General features: G+C 42.8%; 1 protein-coding gene across 1 annotated transcript; it reads right to left on the reverse strand.

Annotated features, from left to right (window-relative positions):
* Positions 1-297: 297 nt before the first annotated feature.
* On the reverse strand, positions 298-24,708 carry LOC118088116 (cytochrome P450 4B1). The gene is made up of 12 exons (XM_035121278.2): positions 24,444-24,708; positions 23,275-23,416; positions 14,236-14,280; positions 12,666-12,793; positions 10,447-10,571; positions 9,524-9,675; positions 7,629-7,735; positions 7,212-7,402; positions 6,836-6,969; positions 5,822-5,886; positions 4,711-4,793; positions 298-1,198 (listed from the first exon to the last, which is right to left on the reverse strand). The coding sequence occupies exons 1-12, from the start codon at positions 24,627-24,629 to the stop codon at positions 1,030-1,032; spliced, it is 1,527 nt and encodes a 508-aa protein (XP_034977169.1). The 5' UTR covers positions 24,630-24,708; the 3' UTR covers positions 298-1,029.
* Positions 24,709-26,086: the final 1,378 nt, after the last annotated feature.

The raw sequence follows: 26,086 nt of genomic DNA on the forward strand, positions 1-26,086 counted from the left end.
AATATCCATGCTTCACTGGGGGGGGGGGGGTCACACAATACAACTCTTCTAAGATAATTTAACCATTTGCTGTCATCTGTACTAGGTATTATTATAATCTGTGTCTGTAACTGGATTCTAGGGCCGGCTCTACGGCCAGGCTGGGTGGCGCAGGGCGCCATGGCGCCGGCCCGCCAGGGCGGGGCGCCACGCAGCTGCTCCCGCCCGCCCGCTGGCTGCTCCGCCGCGCAGCACTAAGCACTGCGCGCTAAGCCCACCCGCCCGTCGCGCCAAACTGGGCGGCGGGGGGCGGCGGAGGGATCCGTCGCACCTCGGCGCCAGGGCGCCAAAGGTGCTTAAGACGGCCCTGCTGGATTCTGTTATGCATGTTTACTTGAAGTTGTTCAACACCATGGCTGCTTCTCATAGAGGCTTTTGTTGCTTGCTTGCTTGCTTGCTTAATATCTTACCCTTCCTCCCAATGGAACTGAGGGAGGCAAACACTCAAGCAATTTTTAAAATTCAAACACATGGGGGGATTCCAATACAAGTGCAGGCTAGGAAAGATTTCTACTTAAAAGGCTTGTTGGAAGAGGAAGGTCTTTGGCAGGTGCTGAAAAACATCAGGGGTGGCACTTGCCTAAATTGTGGGGGGAAGCTATAGCAGCTGTTTCAATTGGTATCATATCTCTTTAAATGTATACAGTCAAACTTCGGTCGTCGAACGTAATCTGTTCAGGAATCCCATTAGGCTTCCAAAACATTCGACAACTGAGGAACGGCTTCCGATTGGTTACAAGAGCTTCCTGCACTCAAGCGGAAGTCGTGTCAGATATTTGGCTTCCGAAAAATCTTTGAAAGCCAGAGCATTTATTGATAGGTTTTTGGCGTTCAGGAGCAGAAACGTTTGAAAATGGAGCCGTTCGAGAGCCGAGGTTTGGCTGTAATATGTTTCTCCTGATCTACCAAATAGCGATAAAGATAACACATCTTAGCAGCTCCACAAGTTTTATTATTTACAAGAGTCATGTTCTGTGGTTGACAGAGAATCTATGTAAGCTTCTTTAAATATAAATGTATCCCATTCCAAGAGCGCATGATGAGCTGAGGTTTCTCAAGGGGAGGATTAGCAGGATCTGGTGCAACTTGGAAGCGCAGCAAAGTCAGAGCAACCGCCAGTTTCAACTCCATCATAGCAAACTGTTGCCCAATGCAATTCCTGAGGAAGAAAAAACATTCAAGCTGAAACTTGAACAGCCCCATAATAATTTTTATTTAGTATTTCATGTCATAAGAATCACATATAAGCACCGCCCCACTTACACGGGGGGGGGTGTGGCCTGCATGCATAAGGTGCAGAGCCCCCTCTAAACACCTTTACTGTTACTCTCTCTTCAATCCATACCAAAAAATACGGTATCAGGAGCTGGCAGGAGGCTGAAGGACACACAGGAAAGCAGCAGCTACATCAGCTGTTAGACAGAGAGGCTGGGCAGCGCAAATAACAACAACAACAACAACAACAACAACAACAGGAAAGTGTTGCAGAAGCTATAGAAGTAATGGAGAAATTTGGCCAATTGGCAGGATTCAAATTAAATAGACAAAAAACCAAGGTTATGGCAATGAATATGACGAAAGAAGAAAAACAGGAATTACAGTTAAAACATGGACTCGACGTGGCTAAAAAGGTAAAATATCTGGGAATATGGATGACAGCAAAGAATATTAATCTTTATAGTGATAATTACGAACAAGTATGGAAGGAAACAAAGAAAGACCTGGAAAGATGGACTAATATGAAAATGTCATTCTTAGGAAGAATCGCAACAATAAAGATGAATGTATTACCTAAGATGTTATTCCTATTTCAAACTATACCTGTGGTTAAAGGTACGAGGCAATTCCAAGAGTGGCAAAAGATTTTATCAAGATTTGTCTGGCAGGGGAAAAAACCTAGAATAAAACATAAAATTTTGGTAGATAAGAAAGAAAGAGGTGGATTCGCCCTGCCAGACTTGAGACTTTATTATGAAGCGTCTTGTATCTGTTGGATAAAAGAATGGATAACTCTAGAGAATACGGACTTGTTAGATTTGGAAGGTTTTAACAATAGATTTGGATGGCATGCATATTTATGTTATGACAAAAAGAAATCACATACCGGGTTTACGAATCATGTGATAAGAAGATCTCTGTACGAGGTGTGGGAAAGAAATAAAAGGCTGTTAGAGACTAAAACACCCTGGTGGGTCTCACCAGCAGAGGTATTAACAGTTAAGAAAGTAAATATGGAGAAGAGGCGGGCCACGTATGAGGAAATCTTGATGAAAACTGAAAAAGGATGGAGTTTAAAACCTTTTGAGGACATTAAAGGAGTGTTAACAGGATGGATAGAATACCATCAAATAAATGATGTGCTTAAAGAAGATAGAAAAATAGGTTTTGAGGATAAAAGATCCAAATTTCAAATAGAAGTGCTAGAAGGCAAAACAAAGCTTTTGGCAAAGATGTATGATTTGTTGTTGGAGTGGTATACAAAAGATGAGTTGACAAAAGAAGTGATGATTAAATGGGCAAAAGATTTGGGGCATAATATTGAATATGATGCGTGGTTGAAATTATGGAATCAAACTTTAAGATTTACAGCATGTACTGCCTTGAAAGAAAATGTATATAAGATGATGTACAGATGGTATTTAACTCCAGTTAAATTAGCTAAAATGTATAGAATGAGTGACAAAAGTTGCTGGAAATGTAAAGAGAAAGATGGTGAATTTTATCATATGTGGTGGACATGCGAAAAAGTTAAAAGATTTTGGGAAAGTTTATATAACGAATTGAAAAAGATGTTTAGATATACTTTTCCAAAAAAACCAGAAGCATTTTTGTTAGGAATAATGGGAGGAGAGATTAGAAAAGAAGATCAAACACTGTTTATGTATGCAACAACCGCAGCTAGGACTTTGTTAGCCCAAAAATGGAAATTACAGGAATTACCTACAATTGTGGAGTGGCAGACAAAAATGATGGACTATGCTGAACTTGCTAGATTGACATGCAAGATTCGTGACCAGGGGGAGACAAGGTTTCAAAAGGACTGGAGTAAATATGTGGACTATATGGAGAAAAACTGTAGATCATTAAAAACTCTCGCAGGATTAAAATAAACCTTACGAATTGACCAATATGTCAAAAAAGGAACTGCAAAAAAGGGAATTAACAAGAAACCCGCATGAAGGGAGGGGGGGAAGTCATAGCTCGGCGGAGCAAGGTAAAAGATGTGAATATAAGATTTTGTATAAAAGATTGGTTTTGTTAATTTGTTGAATTTGGAAAATTGGAATAAAATGTATTTAAAAAACAACAACAACAACAACAACAACAATCTATTATTTATACCCCGCCCATCTGGCTGGGATTCCCCAGCCACTCTGGGTGGCTTCCAACAGAAATATTAGAATACACTAATTTCTTAAAGATTAAAAGCTTCCCTAAACAGGGCTGCCTTCAGATGTCCTCTGAAAGTCTGGTAGTTATTTTTCTTGTTGACATCTGGTGGGAGGGCGTTCCACAGGGCGGGTGCCACTACTGAGAAGGCCCTCTGCCTGGTTCCCTGTAACTTGGCTTCTCGCAGCGAGGGAACTGCCAGAAGGCCCTCAGCGCTGGACCTCAGTGTCCGGACAGAGTGATGGAGGTGGAGACGCTCCTTCAGGTATACTGGACCGAGGCCTTGCTGCACCTCTGGCCTCTTTGGGGCTTCCTCTGCCCTCACTGAGGGTCTCCTCATGAACTATGAGGACTCCACACCTCTCTCCTGCCATTTCCAGGCATGAATTGGATTATTTAATGATCTCCCGGTACTTCGCATATGGGGAGTCACCCATTCTGCTTGATTGTAGAAATAAATCTCAAAGTGGTTTACATACAAGATAAAACATTTTGGTGTGGGGTGGGAATACTTCTAGAGAAGCCTTTGCCAATCTCAGCTGCCCTACAGCCATTTTGAACCTCAGCTCCTCTCAGCTCCAGCCAGCAAATTCGTGCTGATGGGAACTGTTTTGCCAGCTTGGCAAAACCTGTTCTAAAGCAATGGGGCGTTTCCATAGAGGGCTTAAATAAAGAAGAATTTGGCTTCTGGTGCAAGATTCCTGATCCTCAGTTATGACCATCTAAGTCTTTACAATACTCCATTCACACTAACCACATTTTGAGTTTATTTTTAATCTTTAATCTTGTTGTCATCACAGGCGGAATATATCCACAGAAAAACTATTTCTTAAGGATCCATGAATCCGTGTATTAAGCACAATAGTATGCTAAATTAAGAGCAAGATCTGTGGTGTGTTCAGAAAACTGCTTCACTATGGATGCATTCAATCCATAGAAAAACCCCCACATGGATTACCCTGGACTTGGGGGCAGAAACGACCCAAACGAGTGTGGATTGGTCCTAAAGCCTCAGTAAACAGAACACTCACACAGGGACCCCTTTGTAAGGGGGGAAAGCTAATCTTTCTGGAACAAACCTTCTGTCCCATGGAAGAGGGCTGTTCCATTCTCCTTGTCACAATATCAGTGAGAACCACACACAGGCAAGCAGCAACCCATAATTCTGAGGATGAACTTCACTCATCCATCATATGAATCAAGTTTTGCTTTGGGCTGACTGTCTTTCTTCTTGCTTCTGTCTATTTTCAGTGAACAACTTCACATCATTAGTTGTATTACCTGGGTCCAGCAGCAAATGGCAAAAATGCATAGGAATGTCTTTGAGATGAATTATCGGGTGAAAACCTTAGAGGATCAAACACCTGAAAGAGAGCAAGACTGTAGTTATCAGCAGCTTGCATCCGAAACAAGCTGCTTCACACATGCATGCTCATCGCTGGATTACTGCAATATCAAGTGATGTTGCACAAGTGAATCATGGGTACAACATCACAAGAGGAGCTTTCACTCTTGTAAAGCACAGTGGTTTCACTGAGGTCACTTCATGCATTCAGATGCCAGACTTCAGAGACAGAATTCAAGTGATGTACATGTATATGTGGGATAGCCTTCAGTTTGGCAACAGGGATGTACACAGACATGTAGAAAGTTGCCGGGGGTTGGACCCATCACATACCGCATCTCAAGCTTGTACTCTGAGCTACAGCCCTTCCTCATTATCCAAACGCCCCCGATTTGTCATCAATGTCTCTTTATCCCAGGGTTATCGCCATCTATTCCAGTGGCTCCTCCATACTACTTTCTACTATCCCACAATAGTAGCAACCTAGTAAGATGTGTATAAACAGTAAACTTATCATTATGGAATGGGACGTCCCTATTTTTATCAGACAAATGTTGGAGGGTATGTCAACATTAGGCTGTGAAATGCTAAGTTGTCCCAAGTTGCAGCAAATTTTCATGCCCCAACTCTTCCCATTTTGCACAATTCTCAAGGGATTCCCCGTCAAAAAGTGGGGTACAATACCAGAAGCCCAGATCCTAGAGCACCCCCAAATTCTCCACCTCATACATAAGGAATTGATCAACTGTACATTTATCTCGTTTTGCATGCAACACTGCTGTGGTACTGTGATTCTAAGTGCACATCCATGCTATACATTTAAAACATATTCTGTGCACAGTCAAAGCACATGATTACCCCCAAAGAATCCTGGGAGCTGTAGTATATTAAGGGTGCTAGAAATGGAAGCTCCATGAAGCAGGAACAACTGTTCTTATTATTCTTGGGGGAGGAGTCACCTGCTTTCAGTGTGCAATAAACATGCTTTAAATGTGCATCCAGCATGCTCTAAACCAATGACCGAACAATGCTCCAGAGCATAAGTACCTGAGGATCCTTCCACACTTCAGGATTTTTGTGAAGAACATAAATATTCAGGGATATCAAAGCACCTGTTAAGGAGAGGAGAGAAATACCTGATTAGTAAATGGAAGACAGAACACATCACAAAGTTGTGTTTTCAGTGCTGCATTGCTGGATTGCAGAAAGGCTCCAGGGAAGGATTGCTTAAGATGCAGCTGTTATGGCATCCCAATGTATTTTGTGGCATGTGTTTTTGAGTTACATGCATGTAGGTTACAATGCCTTAGTGGGGGTTTGAGTCTGCTTTCATGAAGAATGGTCATTCTCTGAGGTGACAAAGAGTTTTGCCAGAACTCATGGAACAGAAAGATTAAGCTGGAAGTCCTCGGGGTGACTTTATATTTCATTTTTATTTATTTTGTCATTCCCAGACCACAGCCAGTTTTACAAACAGCCTCCGAAGTGGTGCATAGTTTAATATGTAAATATATCTGCAGAGGAAGATATGAAGATGCCTTATCCCGGCATTGGCTTGTCGAATTCAAACTTGTCTTCAGTGAGGCAAGGATCTTAGCCAGCCCTACTTTGAAATTTGGACATGGTATACTTAAAAGCCTGACAGAGGATGTGTATTTCCCACACATGGATTTTTCCTCTTCAGCTTCGAAGTTCTTCATGTTGTAGTTTAATGCAGTTGCCCTAGTAACGTCTCAAATCTTGTGTCTTGCCTCTTTAGTTCCAGTGTCCTAACACAAAGAACTTTTGTAGTACAATTTCTAAGCCTCTCAACAACTTTTAGGGGCACATGACTCCAAAGTCAGATAGAGAATTATATCCTTCAAGGCAACTGAGCAAGTCAACTCTTATCACATCTTGCCAGATACTTGTCACAAAACTCACAATCGGAACACCATTGCCACTCTTTCAGTTCCCATCCTTCATGTCTGTCACTGAAAATGCTGTGAAATATAATCAAACATATATGCCAATAAAGGTGTTGTGATTGTGATTGTGATAATCAAACATAACGAAGCAGACCTGCAGGCAATGTCTTTCCATCAGCAAATGTGACGGGTTTATTGAGCTCTCGGTACACTTGAGGAACAGGAGGATAAACACGGAGGCTTTCCTTAATACACATTGTAGTGTAAGTCATCTTACTAAGGTCATCCCTGGGACAAACAAACAAACAAACAAACAAACTGTGAGGAAGATTCGCAAGTGACAAAAAGACAAAAATACTACACAGACAGTGGAGTCGAATATTAAAAGAAGTGACAAAAAAGGAGATTTGAGCATCCTTGCATATTCTGCATTTATACTTGCAGTGAAATAACTGGAGAGAAACTTGAATATGAGACACATGTACCTCTCACAAAAGAAAAACAGATAGTGGAGCAAAGGACGTTCTCACCAGCGCAGAGTCTCTCGCTCTCCAAGAATCTCCTTTATCTCCTCCCTGCATTTTTGCTGGTGCTCTGGATTCTGGGCCATGGCATATAAGAGCCAGGAAATCCCACTGGTGGTGGTATCGTGACCCTCAAAGAGGAAAGTGTCCACCTCAGAACGTATGTCTTCATCAGATAATCCCTCACCATTTACATCCTGAAAAATGGAGTATGATCAAGGTCAAAAGCCATGGAAGACTTTTTCCGTCACATGCAGCCACTTGCCTCCTTCATGGGATTAGGAAGCCACTCTGGAAGCCCTTTATGGCTGGGCAGGGAGATAGAAACACTGTAAACCAATGTATCTAAGGGACAGGACTATTGGTTGCATATGTGCATATATCCCTTATCTGGAAATATATGATGATGTGGATTTTACTCACCCTGGCACAGAGAAGAATATCCAGAAAGTCTAGATATCTCTTCTTTTGGATCTTCTCGAGTTCCCGTTCATCTTTAAGGAGTGCCTTTCTTTCCCTAATCACCTTTTCTGTGTCAAAAAAGTAATAAATCTAATAATTTCCCCAAACAGTTGTCATGACATTCACTGCTTCAAAGTAATTTTCTGTATGTTACTAACTTTAAAAGGATGAGGAAATTCCCATAGTGGAACAGGACTTAAGGGTGAAATCTACACACATATAAAAAACATTCTGAAAATGCTTCTTTTAACAATATTTTTAAAAAATACATTGAATTTTCCATAAGGCTCGCCGTCACCATCTAGTGTCGCATTGTATATTGCACTTAAAATGTTTGCTTTGCAGCTGTATAACTGAGTCCAAGGTTAGGAGTCTTAGGACTGTTCCATATCCTGGTGTAACCTGCTCAAACAAATATTTGCAAACAAATATTTGCAAACATTGCTATTTAACTTTGGATGTGACATTTTGAGTTTGAAATGTAAAACCTTAACCTTAAAATTGGAAACTCGCATACTTTAGACTTGCTAGTGTCTTTTGATTGACTTGATTTTGTCAGAAATCATATATGAAACCTCACGTTATCAACTGTCAAATATTCTTTTTTTAAAAAAAAGTCTACACATCAGTTTATTTTGGGTGGCAATTAAGTAAGCCATTCTCAGAGCAAACCCACGGTTTTAGGCTGTCCAGTGGGACTTAACTGAAGGGCAGGGACAGCCAGAGCAGAAAGTGGGGGCAGACCAATTTTTGCACCATCCTGTAGCCGGCGCAGTGATCAGGCCAGAAGCTGTTACATGATAGCAGTGAGGAGAGCCTGGGAGCCAACAGATCCCAGGCCAGCTCAGTCCCTCCCTGTTCCTGGAATACTCCCCCCCCCATTTTGGGGCTTTTCACTGGTTGCCACAAGTGGGGTTCCCACCAGTAACACTTCTGCCCACCCACCCATTCAGTGGCTGGAAGGAGAAGCTCTGTGCCAGGAGAGTAATGCTGGCATCACTCTACAGGTGAAAGCTGGCAAAGGTTGGCAGGGCTGGGTGAAGGGGCCCAATCCAACCCCCACCCATGGGAAGCAAAGGGTGTGTGGATTGCATCCTTAGCTGAATACTGCCCACTTTTCATTCATTCATTCAATGTCGATACCTGCCCTTCAGTAAACATAAGGGTTGCCATATGTCCGGAACACGTCGTAAGTGTAGATTTTGGCGGAATTCGTTAAAAATAGCTCAAAAACGTTGTCCAAAAAAGCTCAACAACTTTTGTGTCTGGATTTTTGAAATATGGCCACACTACCTGAATCCCTTACAACAAAATGTTTAAAATACAATATGCAATAATCAGAAACCAGCAATAATCAATAAAAGACAGCAATTGAGACATCCTTACATAAAGGCAGCATAAAATAGTTTATGGTCCAGATTTACAACACAAGTAAAAAAATGTGAGTGAATAAAAAAGATCTTCTGGTATTGAAAAGACTGTAATGCAGGTGCCAGGCGAGTCTCTCTGGGGAGGCTATTCCATAGCTGAAGTACCCCTGCTGAAAAATCAAGGGTTTAGAAACCCTTGAGAGGCACCAGAATTGCTCAGCATCCCCACCCCCACCCCCCAGGAGAGCCCAGGTTGACTTTCTGCAGATTAAATTTTGCAGTTGGGTTCTGCCTGGGGCCTGGCAGCTGGCTCTCCATGCCCGTGGGGTGTTATTGCACAAGCCTAACCAAATCTGCTCAGAAGTAAGATCCATTTAATTCAATAAGGCTTACTCCCAGGTAAGTGGGGTTAGGCTTGCTGCCTTGGCTATGTACATACAGGTGTAGATCCCTCCACTGAAGAGAAGAACCGAAGGAAATAAATACCTGTGTGTCGATGGGCTATTCTGCAAGCCTTGAAGAAACGGTATCCATGAGGACAGAGGTGATAGATTAGATCATTGTGATAGAGAAATGTCTGTATTCTTTCCTGCATCAAACAACTGAGGTCACTAATTGCTTGGACATATGTATTCTTACTAGAGGAGTCAAAGAAAGAGTTTAATTGAGATGTGATTATTTTTAACAGGCACAATACAAAGCAATGTAGTTTGTTTATCACACTCTAACCCCACCTATCCTCCAAGAAATAGATAGTCTTTCCCACCATCACCATTTTATACTCACAACAACCTTCTGAGGCAAATTAATCTGAGAGAGCAAATTATCGTGGCCGAGTCCTAGCCTGCTAGCACAACTGCAAGCCTTCTTGGTGGATATTGATTAGTTAGACCATGGGTAGGCAAACTAAGGCCAGGGGGCCAGATTCGGCCCAATCGGTTTCTAAAGCCGGCCCGCGGATTGTCTGGGAATCAGCGTATTTTTACATGAGTAGAATTTGTGATTTAATTTAAAATGCATCTCTGGGTTATTTGTGGGGCATGGGAATTTGTTCAATTTTTTTCTTCAAAATATAGACAAGGTCTGAGGGACAGTGGACCGGCCCCCTGCTGAAAAAGTTTGATGACCCCTGAGTTAGACCCATTCCACTCTGGATTGTAACATGGGACGTGTGAGAGACTGCCCATAGACCTGGAAAGAACAGGTGCAGGGGTTTCAAGCAGTTTCTGTGCCCTGATGCTCACGTGAATTGGTTCTCACTAGACAATGATTTATACTAAAAGTGATCCCACCACCACCCAAATTGTTCTGTGGTTCATTTATAAACTGGAGTTAATTTTTCCCTTGTACTATAAGTCTTTTCTCTCTCTCCCTCTATCTCCCCCCCCCCCCAGCAGTTCTCATGATACCTGTCAAGCTGGCAATTGCTTCGATAACTGAAGATACACTTCAGCATGCTGTCCAGTGTCATAGACCCAACATGCTGGAAAATATCCAGTGATTTATCTTCTGAGATCAGCCTTTCCCATTTATCCTAATGTAAGAGAGAAAGGTTTCACACAGCAAAAGGAAATTTCTCAGATGATTAGATTTCTGGCATCCATATGCCACACATGCTGCTAGACCACATGGAGAATGAGCAGGGCACACTGTCCATTTCTTTATTTAGTACATTTACAATTCACGGTAAAAAACATTTAGTCAGATCATTAGACACCCGGGGGATTTCCCCTACAACCACAAATACCACAAAATCCCTTGTTGCAATTATAGATTGGAGAGAGAACTTGGCAATCATCTCAACGGCAGTGGAGCAATCAGATTTGGGTGATTATGATCATGTACTAATCAACCTAGGGACCCAGGTGGCGCTGTGGTTAAACCACTGAGCCTAGGGCTTGCTGATCAGAAGGTCGGCAGTTCGAATCCCTGTGATGGGGTGAGCTCCCGTTGCTTGGTCCCAGCTCCTGCCAACCTAGCAGTTCGAAAGCACGTCAAAATGCAAGTAGATAAATAGGAACCGCTACAGCGGGAAGGTAAACGGCGTTTCCATGTGCTGCTCTGGTTTGCCAGAAGCGGCTTTATCATGCTGGCCACATGACTTGGAAGCTATACGCCGGCTCCCTCGGCCAATAATGCGAGATGAGCGCGCAACCCCAGAGTCGGTCACGACTGGACCTAATGGTCAGGGGTCCCTTTACCTTTTTTACTAACCAACCTACCATGTGTAGTAAGCAATGAATTCTTATTTTTATATACTGTGGTATCATGGTTTCCATTTCTTTCTAATGTGGAAGCCCTTTAAATCTTTGATGATCAAATTCCAATCAGTTAAAGGTGCCTATCAGGGGTGCCAACTTGAATAAAATATGGGGGGTAAGCCCCACCCCACATAATTGATCACATGATACACCATCTAAATGGCAATGCCCATCAACCTGGGGTGTATGGCCCCCTTAAATATTTTATATATGCAACATACAACATACATATGATCAGTTAGTGAGTTAATAGATTATGTTTATGGCACAAGTAAGGATCGCAGTTGGTGACCCTGTTGTGGTGTTGTTGGTGGTATGTGTGTTTTGCCTGTATTTTTAACACTATGTCTAAATATAATTCCATGAGACCCATTTCCTTTGTTAGGCAGATTTCTGGATGACAGTCAGCTTTTTCTCAATGAGAGCTATTTGAGAATCAATGTTTGTGCTTGCATGAGGTACTCAGCTTGGGGGTAGTGGTGACACTCATCCTCTAGCTCAGGCATAGGCAACCTCGGCTCTCCAGATGTTTTGGGACTATAATTCCTATCATCCCTGACCACTGGTCCTGTTAGTTAGGGATCATGGGAGTTGTAGTCCCAAAACATCTGGAGGGCCGAGGTTGCCTATGCCTGCTCTAGCTAGGGGGTGTTTGGAAGAGGCAGAGGCAAAGCTATGAATTTGTTGAAGGCAGAGTCCCTTTAGGGTGATCTGACATGGAGCCACATATGTGGTACCTTGTAGGACTGTCTCATTGCTTTCCCTGATGCTTTACTTATGTGTTTGAAAATAAAGCAATGCTTGAATCCTCTAATAGTACTAGCCCAAGACATTTTTGCTGAATGAAATAGAGCTCTAGAATCCCAAGCCAAACCTCAGGGCCAATACTAAAGAGCTACAAATTCATGTCTTCATCTCACCATCAGGGTGATGCCTGAAGCAGGTACATTCATCTTGCTGCATGAAAGTGCTGGGCTTGTACTCCACCATCCAAAGGAAATCAAGGCTCAGAGGAGTACAACAAGATGGTTTAAGTTTGTGAATAAGCTATGAGTAGGAACAACATTTCTGATCAAGGTTGGTACCTGGGCACAAAGTGTAATTGCCATGCTGGAATAGTTTAACCCAGTGCTTTTTTTCCTTTAAAAAGTGTTTTGACTCAAGAAAATCACCATTTTATAGTTCAAAGTGGGAAAAATAAATAGGGTAAATGGACAAAAGTACAAAGATTCACAGAATGTTTAGGGGTATGCATACCCCTGCGTCCCCCCAGAAAAAAGCACTAGTTTAACCACAATACTATTGGCTTAGATCTTCTATTAGATATAAGAGAGAGGTGAGATTTTTGGGGTTTTTAAAGCCCTTACCAGCATCACTTTGGTGGAATCGACCATCAGTGCCACGTACGACTTTAAAATATCACTGTGAAATGCCGGAGTCAACAGACGTCGGTGCTGGAACCATTTGGGCCCATCTAATACCAGTAGCCCTTTCCCTAATGTGGAACGAAAAAGCTAGTCAAATCTCATTTTTGTTAGTAATCTCTGCAGAACATGTCTGAACAGAGGCACGCTAATAAGATTTAAAATTCCATGCCAAACCCCATCTAATCCTGCAACTGATACTCTCAATAAATGACATACAGAGATTGTTGGCATTAATGCGGTTCATCATGTTGATCTCCACCCTGCTACCACAAAGAATTCAACCTTGGCAGTTTCTGGAATCGCAGAACAAAGGAGTGGCACAAATGAAAGGAGATACAGCAGTCGTGATGACAGACTTTAACACAGGAAACAAACTTTAATAGGAATTGGATCTTTGGTTGTATTGTAGTAGGGGCTTCAGTCTGAACAGGGCATTATTATACAAGATACTTAGCATAATGGTTAGTGACATGCACTGCAACCTTATCCAAAGGGCCCGAAGAGCTGCTCATACACTGTCTTCCCAAGAAGATTACTCCGTTCTTCAGAATAGATGCCAGTGGTCTAACACAAACAAAACTTAATGCATAAATGGAATGTGAAAAGCTGCCCTTCCCCTAATGAGGTCAGCCAAGGGACAGAAAGTCCAATGAGAAACGACTAATTTGCTTGAAAGAGCAATAAGAGCTTGAATCCCCTTGGCACTTCTGAGGTATGTTGCTGTCACATACATTAAATGCAAGGACCAATGCAATAACAAGTTGTACATATTCACAGCAGTGACCGAAGGAGGAATGACTGCTGGGAGGGGCGCAGAAAGAAGTAATGCCATTGTACAAGTGCCTCAGCACAACCGGACATCTTCATCTGCCCCAGCTGCAACAGAACATGTCTCTCCTCTATTGGTCTCTACAGCCACAGCAGGCTCTGTATCTCCAACAGTTTGGCTTCATCCCCAAAGGCCAGTGTCTCCCGAGACAGATGAATCCCAATCAACGTTTCTCTTATTTGGCTGTTCTTTGGAACTCGGTGTTCAGATTTTATCATATAGGTTGATAGTATGTCATGGGTAGAGTACATCATATGAGGAAACTCCTTGTTCACATTTAATCAGGGATAGCACCACAAGAAGAATCCCTAAGTTAAGTTAATTCGTCTAACTTTGGAGTCCCTAGTGTGGCAGCTGTGGTCACTATGGGCCCATTGGTGCCTGCTAGAGCTCCCTCATCATCCCATACTTGCTTGCTTTTTCTTTTCCTTTTTTAAGTAATAACCTCCCCACCCTTCACCCTTTTCTTTGTGTGTTTCTTGTTTTAGGCTGTGTGCAAGTCATTTTAAGGTTGTTCTTTTCTTTTTGGAGGGACTGTTCTGAGCATCTTCAAATTTTTCTTTTGTGAAATGGGTATTTGGGGGGCACTCTCTACCAGTTCCTTAGATTTCCACATGTGCCCCAGGGCCTAAAGAAGTTGGAGATTCCTGATCAAAATGTAATAACCAAAAGCATACTTACCGATCCATGGGAGAAAAAAATTGTAGAAATCAAGAGCCTTCGGATCTGCAACATTCAAAAAGGATGAGTGCATTGAACAATGCAGAAAAAGAGAGCAGGATATATATATATATATATATATAATCTCGGTGGGTCTATTCTGAGTATGGCTAACATTGGTTGGATACAACCATTAGCGGACAAGTAGCACAGGGAAAGCATAGCAAAATGGAATAATGGACACAAAATGCTGAGGGCTGGCTAAACTAGTAGAAATATTTTTATTTTTATTTAAGTAACTCTTACGAAACGGCAAAAAAATTAAAATATTATCATGGGGAAATGGTGTCTTATTATTGCCTTTCTCGCTTTTGTTGTTGTAGTTTCATTTTCCCCTCTTATCTATATGTTGTTGTTGTTGTCCTTAAAAACAAAAACACCCACACAAACATATAATTTACAATTAGTACCCCTCCAACTTAACATTCTATTTTTGGTTGCTTTCTAAATATCATGTTGACACACACACTGAATTAATGATGTTGACTAAGGATATGGCTTTTTAAAAAAGTGCACACACATGATGCTGATCATGATGCTCTTGTACATCTATTTTCATCACAAGGTGGACAAGCATCAGAGCCAGAAGTAGGGAGTTCTTCTTCCAGAAACACTGACTCATTTTCCTCTTCCACACTCATACATTATCTCCTCCCTCTCTCACACACACTCAAGATACTGTACATGCTGTCCTAAGTGTTGTAGGCATATGCCACACATGCAATTCCAAGAATAAATAGGGAGAATGAAAGGCTGTGTCCAGATCTTTAACAATGTTTCCCCCTCCCTTTGCATCTCCTCAGTGAAATGAGGAGAGAGAAACATCGCTAAAGATAAACAGAAAACTTTTCTCCTTTCCTCTCCTACAAAACTTCCATACTGAGATATGAAGGCATAAAAAATGTTGTCGCTGGCTCTTCAGGAAATACATAGAGGCAATGTTTCCCTTCCCTTCCAACTATCTCCATGCTGATATGAGGAGGAGGAAATGTCATCGATTGATCTCCACACTGAAGATCCCCCTTTTCCTCCAATAATCTGAAATGTAGGCTCCACTAAACAATCTATGTTCTCTCTCTTTTTTTCCACCTTTCCTCTCTGGCTTTCAATCCCTTTCCACATTTAAATATGTCTCTGTTACATTCCTGAGTTCATTTTGGACTTTTACCATCAAGCATAGCTGCCAAGTCTCCCGCTGAAAAATGCAGGTTCAGCAGCAGCGCAGCACCGGAAGCCGCTTCTATGCATGTCTGGACATGCGTAGCAGCAACTTCCGGCGCTGGCGCTGCCTGATTTCCGGTGCCCATTTCCTACCTGCCAGGGAGGCTCCATTTTGGGTCCTGGCGCCGCCTGATTTCCGGTGCCCATGTCCAGACATGTCCGGACATGCATAGAAGCAACTTCCTGTGCCGCTCTGCCTGACTTTCGGTGCCCAGGCATGGGCAGAGTGGCACCGGAAGTCGCTTCTACGCATGTTCGGACATGTCTGGACATGAGCACCGGAAATCAGATGGCGCCAGGACCCAAAATGGAGCCTCCCTGGCAGGTAGGAAATCCGGGGGATTTACAGGGTTTTTTTTTTCAATCTGGGCTGCCAGCGGGAAACGGTTTAAAATACGGGGTTTCCCACGAAAAACGGGAGACTTGGCAGCTATGCCATCAAGTTTAATCAACTTAAGCTGTTGTTTTTAATGCCTGGGATCAGGGCCGGATTTAGGTTTGATGAGGCCCTAAGCTACTGACGGTAATGGGGCCCTTTCTATATCCAGCTGTCCTTTGTCAACAACAAATTGCCACTGTTTTTTATGTTGAATACATGCTATATGGTAATTTATGGACCTAATATGTACCTAATTTGCACATAACAAAATATGTATTTTATCAAAGCAGGCAGGGCCCATTACTTACATCATGGGAGCCTACACAACACAAAACACTGTTGCTGTATGTAGGTTTTATTTTATTTGGTTTTTTTATCTTATATTTTGGAAATGTACATCCAATTTTTTTTCTTTACATTTTTGTGGGGCCCCCAAGATTGTGGGGCCCTAAGCTATAGCTTGTTTAGCTTATATGTAAATCCAGCACTGCCTTGGATACTTGGGGGGAAAAGGTTTTACCTTTTAAAATTGGCTTTTCACTACTACCACTCTGAGTTGAGTTGGGTAGGGTCTCAGCTCTGCTACTACTTCTGCTGGCTAGGGAGGGAAGGATCTGTCAAGTTTGGTTCTCTCCAGGTCTCATTTTTCCAATCTGACATTCAGTTATCCACATGTTGTTCCTATTTGCTTTTTTAAAAAATGAAAATCCTCATGAAACTTCACCAGCATTTTAGTGCAAATTTTAGTGCAAGTAAACACATTTTATATGCAGTTTTGATGAATGTACACATTCCGCAAGCCATTCCATAACATAATGCATCTTTGTTGTTGTTTTTCACTAATACCCTCACTTTTATGCACACTTTCCCCTAATATATATTTTTAATAAACATTTGTTAGAATACTGCATTGCAAAAATACCTGCGCATTTCAAAGGATAGCCATGTTTTGGTTCAAAAATTCGGAAACTGCGAAATTGATAATTTGGTTTTAAATGCCCACAGAATCAAATTTCTCCAGCATCTCTATGACTAGCTCCCACTGTCTTGCTAGAATGATCATGCAAGAACTTATCAACCAAAGGCAGAAGTAACAGTGAAAACAGCTGGAGGCAACAGAGGAAGGTGCCAACTGCTACAGGTAAAGGTAAAGGTAAAGGTAAAGGGACCCCTGACCATTAGGTCCAGTCACGGATGACTCTGGGGTTGCGGCACTCATCTCGCATTATTGGCCAAGAGAGCTGCTTCTGACGAACCAGAGCAGCACACGGAAATGCCGTTTACCTTCCCGCTGTAGCGGTACCTATTTATCTACTTGCACTTTGGCGTGCTTTCAAACTGCTAGGTTGGCAGGAGCTGGGACTGAGCAACGGGAGCTCACCCCGTAGCAGAAGTGCTGTTAATTAAGATTTGCTAGGAAAACTGTGTTGGTTCTTGTTGTTTAAATGAAAACCATTTTGCCACCTCATATATTTAGTAAGGAGCTGAAAACAAACATACGAAGCCCACTGATTATTCCTACAAATGCATGTTAGGAATAATAATGTTGTAGAAGGTATAAAACAGTCAAGAGCTGAAGTGACCTTCAGGTAAAGTAGTGGATAGGAATCCTGCTGTTATCACACCACTTCATAACAGAGTCAGGTTTCTTCTCAGAAAACCTTATTATAAAGCTCTCTTTCGAAAGCTGTTGAAGTGGTCTGGCAAACATTTTCCAAACACACAAAGTATTAGCTTTCTACTCAGGGCCAGAGGCAGCAGTTGGTATCACTGGATAACTCATGCCCCAGTAAAAGGCCCACTGCCAATTCCTGGAGCCTCCTGGCCATCTTCCTCCTCCTCCTCCTCCTCCTCCTCCTCCTCCTCCTCCTCCTCCTCCTCCTCCTCCTCCTCCTCCTCCTTGCTATTACTGCCTGATCATCTGATATCTCCAAACAAGCAGTTTAGGATTAAGGACAAGGAACATGCCTTGTGTTCTCTTTCTCTGGAAGATGGTGCCAACTGAGCTCAGAAGCACAGGGAAGGGAGAGGACAGTAGTGAAAAGGAAGAGCAGTGGGCACTCTTAAGGAGCAAACCCCAGAACTTGCAATGATTTTACTGAGCGATATAGCAGATACAAGAAGCATTGTTGTTGTTTAGTCGTTTAGTCGTGTCCGACTCTTCGTGACCCCATGGACCAGAGCACGCCAGGCACTCCTGTCTTGCACTGCCTCCCGCAGTTTGGTCAAACTCATGTTCGTAGCTTCGAGAACACTGTCCAACCATCTTGTCCTCTGTCGTCCCCTTCTCCTAGTGCCCTCAATCTTTCCCAACATCAGGGTCTTTTCCAAGGATTCTTCTCTTCTCATGAGGTGGCCAAAGTATTGGAGCCTCAGCTTCATGATCTGTCCTTCCAGGGAGCACTCAGGGCTGATTTCCTTAAGAATGGATAGGTTTGATCTTCTTGCAGTCCATGGGACTCTCAAGAGTCTCCTCCAGCACCATAATTCAAAAGCATCAATTCTTCGGCGATCAGCCTTCTTTATGGTCCAACTCTCACTTCCATACATCGCTACTGGGAAAACCATAGCTTTAACTATACGGACCTTTGTCGGCAAGGTGATGTCTCTGCTTTTTAAGATGCTGTCTAGGTTTGTCATTGCTTTTCTCCCAAGAAGCAGGCGTCTTTTAATTTCGTGACTGCTGTCACCATCTGCAGTGATCAAGGAGCCCAAGAAAGTAAAATCTCTCACTGCCTCCATTTCTTCCCCTTCTATTTGCCAGGAGGTGATGGGACCAGTGGCCATGATCTTGGTTTTTTTGATGTTGAGCTTCAGACCATATTTTGCGCTCTCCTTTTTCACCCTCATTAAAAGGTTCTTTAATTCCTCCTCGCTTTCTGCCATCAAGGTTGTGTCATCTGCATATCTGAGGTTGTTGATATTTCTTCCGGCAATCTTAATTCCGGCTTGGGATTCATCTAGTCCAGCCTTTCGCATGATGAATTCTGCATATAAGTTAAATAAGCAGGGAGACAATATACAACCTTGTCGTACTCCTTTCCCAATTTTGAACCACTCAGTTGTTCCATATCCAGTTCTAACTGTAGCTTCTTGTCCCACATAGAGATTTCTCAGGAGACAGATGAGGTGATCAGGCACTCCCATTTCTTTAAGAACTTGCCATAGTTTGCTGTGGTCGACACAGTCAAAGGCTTTTGCATAGTCAATGAAGCAGAAGTAGACGTTTTTCTGGAACTCTCTAGCTTTCTCCATAATCCAGCGCATGTTTGCTATTTGGTCTCTGGTTCCTCTGCCCTTTCGAAATCCAGCTTGCACTTCTGGGAGTTCTCGGTCCACATACTGCCTAAGCCTGCCTTGTAGAATTTTAAGCATAACCTTGCTAGCGTGTGAAATGAGCGCAATTGTGCGGTAGTTGCAGCATTCTTTGGCACTGCCCTTCTTTGGAATTGGGATGTAGACTGATCTTCTCCAATCCTCTGGCCATTGCTGAGTTTTCCAAACTTGCTGGCATATTGGGTGTAGCACCTTAACAGCATCATCTTTTAAAATTTTAAACAGTTCAGCTGGAATATCATCACTTCCACTGGCCTTGTTATTAGCAATGCTTTCTAAGGCCCATTTGACTTCACTCTCCAAGATGTCTGGCTCAAGGTCAGCAACCACACTACCTGAGGTGTACGAGACCTCCATATCTTTCTGGTATAATTCCTCTGTGTATTCCTGCCACCTCTTCTTGATGTCTTCTGCTTCTGTTAGGTCCTTACCACTTTTGTCCTTGATTATGGTAATCTTTGTACGAAATGTTCCTTTCATATCTCCAATTTTCTTGAACAGATCTCTGGTTTTCCCCATTCTATTGTTTTCCTCTATTTCTTTGCATTGCTCATTTAAGAAGACCCTCTTGTCTCTCCTTGCTGTTTTTTGGAAATCTGCATTCAGTTTCCTGTATCTTTCCCTATCTCCCTTGCATTTTGCTTGCCTCCTCTCCTCCGCTATTTGTAAGGCCTCGTTGGACAGCCATTTTGCTTTCTTGCATTTCCTTTTCCTTGGGATGGTTTTCATTGCTGCCTCCTGTATAATGTTACGAGCCTCCATCCATAGTTCTTCAGGCACTCTGTCCACCAAATCTAAATCCTTAAACCTGTTCCTCACTTCCACTGTGTATTCATAAGGGATTTGATTCAGATTGTATCTTACTGGCCCAGTGGTTTTTCCTACTTTCTTCAGTTTAAGCTGGAATTTTGCTATAAGAAGCTGATGATCTGAGTTACAGTCAGCTCCAGGTCTTGTTTTTGCTGACTGTATAGAGCTTCTCCATCTTTGGCTGCAGAGAATATAATCAATCTGATTTCGATGCTGCCCATTTGGTGATATCCATGTGTAGAGTCGTCTCTTGTGTTGTTGGAAGAGAGTGTTTGTGATGACCAGCTTGTTCTCTTGACAGAACTCTATTAGCCTTTGCCCTGCTTCATTTTGAACTCCAAGGCCAAACTTGCCAGTTGTTCCTTTTATCTCTTGATTCCCTACTTTAGCATTCCAGTCCCCTGTAATGAGAAGAACATCCTTCTTTGGTGTCATTTCTAGAAGGTGTTGTAGGTCTTCATAGAATTGGTCAATTTCACTTTCTTCAGCACCGGTAGTTGGTGCATAAACTTGGATTACTGTGATGTTAAAAGGTCTGCCTTGGATTCGTATCGAGATCATTCTGTCATTTTTGAGATTGCATCCCATTACAGCTTTTGCCACTCTTTTGTTGACTATGAGGGCCACTCCATTTCTACTACGGGATTCTTGCCCACAGTAGTAGATATGATAGTCACCCGAACTGAATTCGCCCATTCCCTTCCATTTTAGTTCACTGATGCCCAGGATGTCGATATTTATTCTTGTCATCTCAAGAAGCATATCAACCACATAAAACATCAGTCTTCTGTTGCTCTAGCCAAACACACTGAAAGCCTAGTCAACCTGGCCTGATATGAGTGAAGCTCTTGCTCTGAATCTGTGTAAACTATTATGCTTTTAGCTAACATGGAGGTAGAGAACGCTGGAACATGCGAGTTACACCTTGATTAGATGCCGACAAGTCAAACCTAAAAAGGCCACACGGCATTGGCATGACCTGGAAGGAACCTTAAGAAAAAGAGAAAGTGCCATCAACAGGGGAAAATGTCAGGGGGGGTGATATTTAAACCAGGCAAACTGATGTTTCAGTACAGTAAGTTAAGATCATGGCTTTGTTCCATGTTTTAGAGAGACTTTCCACTTTTAGCCAGATGTTTAAGAAAAAACATTTTCCACGTGGCATTTATGTAGTAATTATAGCGTGTAAACAAAGAAAGAATGCAAGGGCACACTGGGACCATTTGTTTTGCAAGCGTAAGAGAAAAAAGATTATTGCATATGGAGAAAAGGGGGGAAGAAAAGCAAATGAGAACCATCGGACACAGTTAGCTCCAACTGTGCTAATTGTAGACAGAGCTTTAAACAAGAACTCACTGAACAATAGGCTGCAGGATGTATAGCTCAGCTGGTTAGAGCGTGGTGCTGATAAGGCCAAGGTTGCAGGTTCAATCCCCATATGGGACAGCTGCATATTCCTGCATTGCAGGGGTTGGACTAGATGATCCTCAGGGTCCCTTCCAACTCTATGATTCTATGATCAGACAGGTGCCTGTTCAAAGGACGAATCTTTGCCTTGGGCTGATTTCTGGCTTGTTTCCACCTGGAAATTGAAAGGCTGGTCATCGCCCCTCCTCTGCTGAAGATATCACATTGTTTGAGCCCTGGCTGATCTGTAAATAGTTTTCCTGTTGTGGCGAACACCCTATGGGCAGGTGTTTTTTAACTATAGGCATTTACATTGCCTCTGTAATTACTAAAATGGAATTGTAGCTTTTCACCGAGGTCTGGATTTCTGTTCCTGATTACACTATCTGTACAATCCTAGTCAACCTTTCATGCTGAGCTGTGTTGGGTATGTGACTTTTCATAACCATAGGCTGGTAGGAATACTTGGTAGTTCTACCATTGACCTGGACCAGGGGAAAAGAAGACTCAGCATTGATGCCAATAGAGCAAATTAGAGGGTTGCAATAGAAGAGTGCCAGGCCTACTCTTCTTTTATTATAAAATGCCAACTTCTATGCCTTCCAGGTAAGTTTGGGCTTGCTGCAAGTTTAACAAGTAAAAACCTGCAAAATGGTATGAGAAAATATGATGGTAAGTTCAAAACACAGATACTAACACTCAGAATGATTCAAAGAAGTGACATGGTTAGGCTTCCTCTGAACAACGAACTCTTTCTGGAGCTTCAGCACCATGTGCAACCACTGTATCTCAGAGGTAATTTCCCCCTCAATCTCAATCAATTACCATTTGTGAGGCAAGTTAACATTTGCTATCTCACATATAATTCGATAGTGATACTTGCAATACTTTTCGCACCTTCCTGGGTTTCCTGGGCTAAAATGGCTGTTGGTTTGGTTTGGTTTGGTTTGGTTTGGTTTGGTTTGGTTTGGTTTGGTTTGGTTTACAATATGGTTGTGGCATCTGCTTCACATGCAGAAGGTCCCATGTTTAATCCTTGCATAGCTGCCAAGTTATCCCTTTTTTAAAGGGAAATTCCCTTATGCTGAATAGGCTTCCTCGCAAGAAAAGGGAAAACTTGGCAGCTATGAATCCTTGGCATCTCCAGTTAGGACTGAGAGAGACCTAAGTCTGAGACCCTGGAGAACCACTGACAGTCAATGTAGACAATGCTGAGCTAGATGGGCCAATGGTCTTACTCAGTATAAGCAGCTTCAGGTGGTGCTGTGGGTTAAACCACAGAGCCTAGGGCTTGCCGATCAGAAGGTCGGTGGTTCGAATCCCCGCGACGGGGTGAGCTCCCGTTGCTCGTTCCCAGCTCCTGCCAACCTAGCAGTTCGAAAGCACGTCAAAGTGCAAGTAGATAAATAGGTACCGCTACAGCGGGAAGGTAAACGGCGTTTCTGTGTGCTGCTCTGGTTCGCCAGAAGCGGCTTTGTCATGCTGGCCACATGACCTGGAAGCTGTATGCCAGCTCCCTCGGCCAATAACATGAGATGAGCGCCACAACCCCAGAGTCGGTCACAACTGGACCTAATGGTCAGGGGTCCCTTTACCTTTACCTATGTTTCTACAGCTAAGCTCTTACAACATAACAGTGATGAGAAACCTGGGCTGCTCCAGATGTTGGAATACAACTCCCATCATCCCTGACCATTGGACATGTTGGCTGGGGCTGATGGCAATGGAAGTCCAAGAACATCTGCAGGGCCACATGTTCCCCATCAGTACATATTAGCTACCAAATGACACTGAGTGTACAGATAGGAGATGTAAAGGTATTGCCTTAAAATGGACCATTTTGTTACCTCCTCTGCTGTATACAGCCTTGGCGTAATCTGGATGGTAGATATTGAGAAACCCCAAGAAAGCTCCAAACCACAAGGAATGGCCGTTGGGATATCTCTCCGACCATGACACCATTGTGGAAAGTTCTCCAATTCGACCGAGCTGTGGCAATTGGGGACAAAAATCAAATCAATGCTATTATAGTCAACTAGGTGTGGGCTTCCCACTCTCCAGGCCATCTCAGGGTCTTAAGTCAGCCTGATAAACATTACATATAAAGATGGTCTCAGAAGCTTTACACTGGTATAACCAATTGTACCCAGCCTATATCCACCTAAAATATCATGGTGTAACAAACAAGTTTTTTAGTTTTCCAAAGTCTTTGATCAGGCATGAGATGAAGCTGATTCCTAATTCCCTATATCTGATGCAGATCTGCATGAGCAATCAGAACAAGGAAGCACATATGTTTTTAGACCCCTAAACAAGTTTTGGGCTACTGCATAACATAGATCTCCATTTCCTTGGAGATTCAGCCTTCTCTCTGATCAGAAACATTTCAAGCCTGCTTTAAAGCACAAAGTCCCCAGGCCATTGGGGATCTCTCACTCCACAATAAGCATTGGGCTGCTTCATAGCATGCTTATCAGATACCTTCCAAAACTATCCCCTTAATCCTGTAATTTGTACCCCATTTAGGTTTCTCTCCTAAACCTAGTACTTTCCCCAAAACAGCAACAGCCTGGAAGCAACCTCAGTGTGATGGCGACATATCCCTGTGTTAGAATCTAATCACCAAATTCCTATAATGTGAGAAATGGCTGATTTAAGGTAGTGTATGGGTGGGTTGAATAGGAAGTGGGTGCTGAACCAGAAGGCGACAGCACCATGGCTAGGGACAAGCAGCTTCTGGGGTAAAGTACAGATAGGCACTTCTAACATTCGTTTCATGTCTGCCTCTCTGTACGTGAAATTACATCCTGCTTTATAGGAATCTAGCTCACATTCTAACACATAGGTCATGGCACCACAATGTCTAGTTTGTGCCCTTTGCCACTCGCATCGTAGTCGCTCATGAAAAGTCTGATGTACCAGCAATGGCAACAGCACTACATTTGTTTGGCACAAAACATTACAATCACTCACTTTTTTTTCCTGAGTTCTACTAGATTGGGTGAAGAAGTCCTACCTCATTGGTGTGTCCATAAAACCAATGCTTCGGTGGCCCTGGGAAGCTCTCCAAAGATCTGCTCAGCTTTTGCCTCCTTTGGCATAGCCGGATGACTTTCAGGAGCACGCTGACCAGACAGAAGGTAGCAGCTGCATAAAAAAACAGGTAAAGGTTTAACCCCAGTCCAGGCAAGGCGAGTTGCATTTTGCTCAGTATGAATTCCCTGGAAGCAGCTTCTGGGTCTCTTGGTTGAAGTATGACTGGATGCAGCTCATATGCAATCCTGTAGTAATGCTATACAGTATATGAAACAAAAAGGTGGGAACACCTTAGATATCATATTTCATCAGGCTGGCATGAAGTGCAACACCACTTCCAAAGTGAGCAAACAAACGAAGGGAGAAAAACAGGGGTGGAGACCAGCATTTTACCGATTATGCTATAAATAATATCACTACAGCTCAGCTGATTAACCTGAATTAATCTGTAAGCCTTTATAAAGCAAGGGCCCTTGGTGGCTATGCCTAAAGTATGTAATCTCAGCCACTGAATCAGACAAGAGCTAATTGCAAAAGCCTTCTGTTTGCTTTTAGGGTTCAAGCTGGCGGATAAACGATCCATTGTGATCTGAGGCTTTGCAGCGTGAATGAGCTAAGCAATGTAAGGTGCAAGAGGCTGATCTCTACTCTTGTCATTTACTGTGCCTCCCTCCACCCAAGAATCAGATTGGGTGGGTGTTGGAGTGCGGTTGCAAAGGATACAGGTGCATCCATCAGTTAGGGCTGAACTCAGCAACATTGCCTTACAAGTACATGCCTATGTTCTACCTTCAATGTCAGAGGCATTAATATTTCAGGGGCAATGCCTCTGTAATCCCATTCATAATGGGTTCAACCTACCTACCTGGTCAAATGAATAATCTGCCAATTTAGCCTTCTTTTTGTCTGGATTGAGTTTCAGTTTATTGGCCCTCAGGCAGCCTATCAGTGGCTCCATTGCAAAAGAGACATGGAACTGGATATCATCTGTATATCGATGACACCTCACTTAGATTTCTGACCTCTTCCAATGGCTTCATGCAAATATTGAAAAGCATGGGAGACAAAAATAGAACCCCATGGAACTTCATAGCAAGAGATCGAACACATTACCACTTTCTGAAACTGGACAAGGAAGTGGGAATAGAACCACTGAAGACAGTATTTCCAGTTCCCAAACCAGCCAATATATCAAGAAGGAATGAAAGCTGATGAGAGATCAAGGAGAATTTTCAGGGCCACATGCCCCCTCTTTCTCTCCTGGATACTGTAAGTCATTCATCAGAGCAGCTAAAGCAGTTTCTGTGCTGAACTAAGACTGATATAAATCTAGATTACCAGGTTCATCCAGCAGTTTTACACAGGGTTGACAGGTCTGAGGATGTAAACGAAAATTACAGGGCTTTGGTCTCTTTCATCTTTGAAATGTACTCGGAGTCAAGAGTGAATTTCATGCTCTTTATTCAGCTCATAGTCATCAAGGAGGAGAAGAGAAGACGAATGGCTCTTTTCCCAAAACCATCTGCTTATATACATTATTTACACAATGGGCCTTGCGTGATTGGCTACTTCAGGGCTACACCTGTGGGCCAATTATATTGTGGATTGACTTTTGCCTGCAGC

This window comes from Zootoca vivipara, chromosome 7 (genome assembly GCF_963506605.1).
Source record: "Zootoca vivipara chromosome 7, rZooViv1.1, whole genome shotgun sequence".
NCBI classification, from domain to species: Eukaryota; Metazoa; Chordata; class Lepidosauria; order Squamata; family Lacertidae; genus Zootoca; species Zootoca vivipara.